At 47.2% G+C, this 8,057-nt stretch overlaps 1 protein-coding gene across 1 annotated transcript; it reads left to right on the top strand.

The window, feature by feature from the left end:
• Positions 1 to 536: 536 nt before the first annotated feature.
• Positions 537 to 4,764, top strand: LOC122926294 (uncharacterized protein K02A2.6-like). The gene has a single exon (XM_044277665.1). It carries the CDS (start codon positions 643 to 645, stop codon positions 4,762 to 4,764), a length of 4,122 nt encoding a protein of 1,373 aa, XP_044133600.1. The 5' UTR covers positions 537 to 642.
• Positions 4,765 to 8,057: the final 3,293 nt, after the last annotated feature.

The following is an 8,057-nucleotide window of genomic DNA, read 5'->3' as shown; positions in this document are numbered from 1 at the left end:
AAATCCCATTGGTAGGGCTTTGTCATAATAAAATTTCCCATTGAAATGAAAACCAAGAGAATTATATCCAATTGGATTTATCGGTAGTAACCGAAAAGCGGACTTAATATCAGTCTTTGCTAAAAGTGAATATCTACCCGCCTTCCTCAATAACGATAAGGCTTCATCAAAGGAGGAATAATGAACTGAAGCTGAATCCTTATTTATTGAATCATTTAATGAAAAACTTTTCGGATACGTAAGATGGAGAATTAATCTAAAACTATTTGGTTCTTTTTTGGGAACCAAACTGTGATGTTGTGATAGATCACTGTGACCTTTACCCTTTTTCTCCTGATACATGATGGGGGAGGAGGAGCTGTACCAGGAAGTCAGACAGTGTGTGTGAGGGGAACTGGAAGCAGACACATGAGGCTGAGAAGGGATTACATCTGATAAGGACAGAAGCTGTTGGAATAAGACTCCTCCATGTAAGAATGCCATAATGTTCTGAGTAATAAACCTTGCTCTGGTTAAGTAGTACATCGGCCTGTGTGCGTAACTTGCTGAGCAGATACTGGCAGCATTGCCAGCAGCACCTGAGAGACACAGAGTGTCCAGGGGACATAACAGTGGCGACGAGGATTGTGGATTTTAGCACACATGGCCTTCATAGGGTTTATTCAACCATTTGATCCTGCAGCTGAGTCATGGTCCTCCTGGGTGGAGAGGCTGGAACAGTATATGGAAGCGAATAATGTGACTGTTGAAAAGAGAAGTGCAGTTTTTCTCACTGCATTGGGTCAAGCTGCATATGGAACCCTCAGAGACCTTGTTTCTCCAGACAAGCCAGCCTCTAAGTCCCTGCCTGAGTTAATTCAGACGCTACATACACACTACAACCCGAAGCCGTTGGAAATCGCGGAGCGGTTTAAATTCTACGGTAGAAGGCAGCAGGCCGGGGAGGATGTAAAGACATATATCATTGCTTTACGTAAACTGGCTGCCACTTGTCAGTTTGGAGACTACCTACAGACGGCTCTCCGTGACATGTTCGTCATGGGACTCTGCGACCCAGCCATACAGAAACGTTTACTCACAGAACCCGACTTGACTCTGACGAAAGCCACTGACCTTGCTACGGTCATGGAGTTGGCAACACGGGACGCCACCCTACTGAAGGCACCACCTACAACTCCTGCAAGCCAGGGTGAGGAAATATTCCACACTGCTATCACTCAACGCTCGAGACGCCCGTCCCCTGCCACTCAGCTTAAACCTCGCCACCCTAATTCTTCTGTCTCTGGGACCCCGACTTGCTACCGTTGTGGTAACACTACTCACAGTGCGCCTGCTTGCAAGTTCAAGGATGTCGTTTGTTTTCGCTGTGGGAAGACTGGTCATATTGGGCGCGTTTGCCGCAGCTCTCGCTCCCCGAACACTACCACAAAAGATAGATGTAAACAGACATTCCGTGTGGATATGGACAATAACGGTTTTAGCTCTGATGAGGAGACATGTGTCCAGCATGTTGGACTGTTTCGAGTAGCTGGGAGTACTCCGGCGATTAAAGTGGATGTCACACTCAATGGCTATCCTGTCTCCATGGATGTTGATACAGGGGCAGCTGTGTCTGTCATTTCATGGACTGATTTAAAGGCATCGGGTCTGTCCCTGCCGCTAAAACCTACAAAGCTCACGCTACAAACCTACAGCAAGGAACTACTACAGCCCTTGGGTTATGTAAAGCCCCTTGTTACATTAGGCAACCACAGTCAAAGTCTACGCCTTTATGTTGTAAGGAATGGAGGTCCTCCGCTGTATGGAAGGGACTGGATCAAAGCCCTGGGCATGCCTCCTTTTACCATTGCCCAATGTACATTGCTTTCTAAAGTAGACCATTGGGTGGAATCCCTGAAGTCACGTTTTAAAGAGGTTTTTGAGGACTCTTTGGGCACCGTAAAAGGAAAGATGGCCCACCTCCTCTTGAAGCCTGGTGCTACACCTCGTTTTTGTAAGGCAAGATCAGTACCTTTTGCCTTGCGGAAAAAAGTGGAAGCAGAGCTGGACCACCTATTGGCTGAAAAGATCATAACGAAAGTGGATAGAAGTGAATGGGCATCACCAATTGTGCCTGTCAAGAAAAAGAATGGAGACATTAGGATTTGTGGTGATTTCAGGGTAGCTCTGAACAACCAACTTCTTGTGGATCAATACCCATTGCCTCGACTTGAAGATTTATTTGGCTCACTGGCTGGGGGGCAAAAGTTTACAAAAATAGACTTAAAGCAAGCTTACCTGCAACTGCAAGTACACCCAGATTCACGCCATCTGTTGACCATTAACACTCATAAAGGATTATTCCAGTATAACCGCATGGTTTTTGGCATAGCCCCAGCTCCAGCCATCTGGCAGCGGATCATGGATGAGGTACTGGCAGGAATACCTTTCACCCAATGTCTACTGGATGACATGCTCATCACTGGTCCCACTGATGAAGAACACAGAAAGAATGTTGAAGCTGTGCTAGGGAGACTCCAAAAGTATGGGTTACGTGTTAATCTGTCAAAATGCGAATTTCTCAAGTCTCAACTGGAGTTTTGTGCCCACACGGTGGACCGTCATGGGTTACACACTACTGAAGAAAAGGTTAAAGCCCTTACCCATGCCCCTACCCCCCGGAATGTCACCCAGCTCAGGTCCTACCTTGGCCTCCTAAATTACTACCACCGTTTCTTGCCGAACCTAGCGCACCAGCTCTACCCATTACATCGCTTACTGGATGCAAGAGCTAAATGGATATGGACAGACAAATGTGAAGAAGCTTTTCGGCTTTCTAAAGAACTCATTCTGTCTTCTCGAGTTCTGGTCCACTATGATTTAAAGAAACCCGTCATCCTGGCTTGTGATGCCTCGCCTTATGGACTGGGTGCAGTGCTTTCCCATGTCATGCAGGATGGCACGGAGCGCCCCATTTCTTTTGCCTCCAGGTCTTTAACTTCAGCAGAACAAAACTACTCCCAGATTGACAAGGAAGCTTTGGCCATTGTATGGGCCACAAAAAAAATTCACGCGTACGTCTATGGTCGGGAGTTCACACTTATCACTGACCACAAACCTCTGTTGTCAATACTGAACCCTCAGAAAGGAATTTCTACAACAACCGCATCTCGCTTCCAAAGGTACGCTTTATTTTTAGGAGCTTATGCTTATTCGATCAGATACCGCTCCCATGATACCCATGGCAATGCAGATGCATTTTCCAGATTGCCACTAAGAGATGACCACCCACTAAGAGAGGTACGTGTAGTGGAAGTACACAGGCCACAATCTTGCATGTCCACCTCCCTGATTGCCAGACATACAGCCACAGATCCTTTCCTCTCTCAGATATTCTCTTATGTTCAGACTGGATGGCCAGAGAGTGTTTCAGGTGACTTTCGTCCGTACTTTGCCAGAAAATGTGAGCTTGTGACTAATGCTGGTTGCCTACAATGGGGCAATAGAGTGATTGTACCCCAGTACTTGCAATCAACCATGCTAAGGATACTGCATGAAGGCCATCCTGGTGTGGTGCGCATGAAGCAGCGGGCCCGGAGCTATGTTTGGTGGCCACAAATGGATACAGCAATTGAAGATTATGTTGCTCAATGTCCTGGGTGCTGTCAAGCCCAGCGACCCCAAAAGAGAGGAACCCTGCAACCTTGGCCATGGCCAACAGAACCGTGGTCCAGACTCCATCTTGATTTTGCTGGCCCCATCCAGGGTAAAATGTATTTGATCGTGGTAGATGCACATTCCAAATGGCCGGAGGTTTTTCAAATGCCTTCTATTACCTCAGCTGCTACCATTCTAGTCTTAAGGAAGCTCTTTGCTCAATTTGGCTTGCCTACAGCCATAGTCTCCGACAATGGCACTCAATTTACATCGCATGAGTTTCAATCCTTCCTTAGTGGTTTGGGTGTCCAACACTACAAAACAGCTCCTTATCATCCAGCTTCAAATGGGCTGGCAGAACGATTTGTGCAGTCATTTAAGAAGCACTTACTGTCCACTCTGGACCAGGTTGGACTGTCAGAAGAGAAGCTGCTGGAATTCTTGATCATGTACCGTAACACGAAACACGCTACTACTGGGCTGTCACCGGCTTTTCTTATGTTTGGCAGGCATCTCCGCACCAAACTTGATTTAGTTCGTCCGCAGGAGCAGTCACCAACACCTCCTCCGCCGGGCCGTCTGGGATTCCGTGCCGGTGATCTTGTATGGTCTCAGAATTACAGAGCTTTGCCTCCTTGGCTTCCTGGCGTTATTGATGGAACTCTTGGCAGAAGAATGTACCTTGTCCGCCTGGAGGAAGGCATTTGTGTTCGGCGACACCTTTCACAATTGAGGAAACGCATTTGCCGGCCACTAGTGACAAAACCGACCCTTCTTTCTGACCACCCACCAGAGTCTACTCTGAACTCTGCTGGTGACATATGGCATGGTGTCTGGCATGATCCCACAAGTTTACACCCAAACCCTGAACCGGTTGGTGACCATATTCCTGAGGAGCCCGGACATGTGCCTGAAGTTGCAGAGACTGATTTGTCTGTGGGACGCCAACTGACCTCTCCAGTACCTTTGACTGACTTTATTCCTCCCGGTGCTGTACCTCTGCGTAGGTCTACCCGTCAAAGACGTCAAACGCCTCGCTGGCAAAGTGCTGAAATCTTACGGGACACATTGGAGGTCAGGGAACAGAGACAAAGGGCTCATGCAGTGCTGCGGAAATCACAGAACTGACTTGGAGATACTACTTGCTGAACTGATCTCGCTTGCCTTGTTATGTTATGTGTTCAACATTTTGTTCTCTTGTTATGTTTTTTTTTTTTTTTGGGGGGAGGAAAGGAGGTGTGATGTTGTGATAGATCACTGTGACCTTTACCCTTTTTCTCCTGATGCATGATGGGGGAGGAGGAGCTGTACCAGGAAGTCAGACAGTGTGTGTGAGGGGAACTGGAAGCAGACACATGAGGCTGAGAAGGGATTACATCTGATAAGGACAGAAGCTGTTGGAATAAGACTCCTCCATGTAAGAATGCCATAATGTTCTGAGTAATAAACCTTGCTCTGGTTAAGTAGTACATCGGCCTGTGTGCGTAACTTGCTGAGCAGATACTGGCAGCATTGCCAGCAGCACCTGAGAGACACAGAGTGTCCAGGGGACATAACACAAACCCACAGGAGAAATTCTATTTTTTTTTAAAGGGGCTTGAAGAAAAAGGACCAGCCACCCTGAATTCTGCTATTTCCTAAACAATGTCCCTATGATTATAAACTGATTTTAAATTATCAACGATAACACAACCGGAACCATTAAATGGTGGAACATAAAAACCCTTTGAAAAACTTTCAATTAATAACTGAGCTTTCTCCTTGTTTGGGTACCATTTTATACATTGAATAAGCCTTGCCAACCTCATTGGAGTCACCTGGTCTATTGAACTCTTTACTGAGTTTTTGGCCATGTTTCTTGAAGCATTTTGTGGCAGGATGAGATCCGGTACAGAATGTACATTCATGTTTATACTTACAGTTTGCTTGCCACATACATGAAGTCTCATTATATGCGAAGCAAACTCCTCTTTTGGGGATTTGCTGCCGAAAATTAGATCTTTGTGGAAGCATTAAGTTTAACCAAAGTCCCACGTCTTTATGACCCCAGTTAAGTTCAGGGTAAACGGATAATTTCTGATGAAAAGATTCGTCATAAACACACCAGGCAAATCCGCCGAAACTCCTATACGCCTCCAAAATGCTATCAAGATGGTGAAATAATCCGCTGCAATGCATTGGATGTTTCTCGCCAAGCACAGCTGCATATATGCAAAAGGCTTGAATCCAGTTTAAAAAGGATTTTTGAGGACTTCTCTTTTTTACTTCCTCCTCTTTCTTATCAAATTTCAAATTCTCTTTAGATGACGGGAGTAAGGAAAAAACATCTTTTTTCTTTCACTTGCTTAGGTAAATGAAAGCCTAATGGTGATAATTGACAAGGCAATGTTTCTTTCATTGAAATTTCTTAAACCCCACTACCAGCTTCAAAAGAAGGCGATAAATGTTTTTCCTGGAATGTCTTAGAAGACTCAGGTATGAATTGACAATCAGACACTGAAAGTATGCTTGAAGTGGACCATGCCGACTCCTGAATCATACCTGAGTCCTTTTGAGACATGAAAGACAAAAATTCCTCAAACAACTTAAACTTATCTAAATGTAACCCTTCCTTTGCTGGATCATTAAAAACAATAGAATGTCTAATAGACATATTAGTGCCCTGCAAATCAGAGTCACTATTCAATATATCTTGAATATGCTCACCCTCCTTGGACTTGACAGTTTCTTTAACTACAGTTGCAGCTCGTGACCTCCTCACAGCTGTTTCTGAAGATCGTTGCCCAGAGTTGGAGCGCAGCCGTTGTAAATTGCTCCCGCTGAATGTAGCAGAGGCAGGTTTGCTCCTGCGCTTAGGGGGAGAAAGATCTCTTCTCTTTACGTCTCTTCTTAGGAGGGGGGGGGGTGCCTGGTCAGCAGGAGTCACCGCGATGTTATCTGCAATCCTATCCAGCTCTGCGCTCCTGGTAAGAGTAGGAGGGCACACTGGATTAGTAGCTGGCTGATCATGTAAGTCATTCCCACCGCTGCTATGCTGAAGACAGGAACGGAGCCATGCTTCACCACCCGAAGTTTCTGCCTTCTGGATAAGTTGTTTCAACAGATCCTCCATGATAACGCCAGACACAGGTCCAGTTTGTTGATGTCTTCATACGCAACTGCGCAAGTATTAACTGCTACTCTTCTTTTATAGGTACCTCGAGCAGGACTGTTAGGCCTCATGCACACGACCGTTGTGTGCATCCGTGTCTGTTGTTCCATTCTCCGTGATTTTCTGCAGGACCCATTGACTTTCAATAGGTCCGTTGAAAACTCGGAAAATGCACCGTTTGTCATCCACGTCCGTGATCCGTGTTTCCTGTCCATCAAAAAAATAGGACCTGTTCTATTTTTGTGACGGACAACGGTTCACGGACCCATTCAAGTCAATGGGTCAGTGAAAAAACACGGAGGCACACAAGATTGCCATCCGCGTCCGTGATCCGTGTCCGTAGGCTACTTTAGCACAGACGGATCCGCAGATCCGTCTGCAAACAGCTTTTTCAGAGCTGAGTTTTCACTTCGTAAAAACTCAGATCCGACAGTATATTCTAACACAGGGGCATTCCCATAGTGATGGGGACGCTTCAAGTTAGAATATACTAAGAACTGTGTACATGACTGCCCCCTGCTGTCTGGCAGCACCCGATCTCTTACAGGGGGCTGTGATCCGCACAATTAACCCCTCAGGTGCCGCACCTGAGGGGTTAATTGTGCGTATCATAGCCCCCTGTAAGAGATCAGGTGCTGCCAGGCAGCAGGGGGCAGACCCACCTCCCTCCCCAGTTTTTAATTCATTGGTGGCCAGTGCGGCCCCCCCTCCCTCCCCTGTATTAACCCCTTAAGGACACATGACGTACCGGTACGGCATGTTTCCCGAGTCCTTAAGGACACATGACGTACCGGTACGTCATGGCTTTAAATAGCGATGCCGGCGCCGCGGGGGTTAATCGGAACGGGATGCCGGCTGAAATCATTCAGCCGGCATCCTGTAACAATGCAGGGGGGGGTCATTTGACCCCCCCGCATCGACGATCGCAGAAAACCGCAGGTCAATTCAGACCTGCGGTTTTCTGCGTTTCCGGTCCATTCGGGTGTCCTGTGACCCGATGAACCGGAAAAAGACTGCGATCGGTGGCGTAATTTTACACCACCAATCGCAGTCCGAGGATTTGCAGAGGCGGAGCTGGCCCTGGTGCTGAACGCCGCTGTCCAGGGTGCTGATTGGTGCAGGGGAGAGAGGCGCGAGATTCAAACTTCCTGCGCTCCTCTCTCCCCTCCTCTTCCTGTTCTGCACGAGCACCCGGCAGCATCGTCCAGCACCAGCTCCTGTGTCCCCCTAATCGCCATCCATCACCCTCCTGCACCCATCGCCACCCAGG

Source organism: Bufo gargarizans, chromosome 2, assembly GCF_014858855.1.
Source record: "Bufo gargarizans isolate SCDJY-AF-19 chromosome 2, ASM1485885v1, whole genome shotgun sequence".
NCBI classification, from domain to species: domain Eukaryota; kingdom Metazoa; phylum Chordata; class Amphibia; order Anura; family Bufonidae; genus Bufo; species Bufo gargarizans.
The sequence above is the reverse complement of the archived record's forward strand: the minus strand, read 5'-3'. Positions and strand labels throughout refer to the sequence as shown.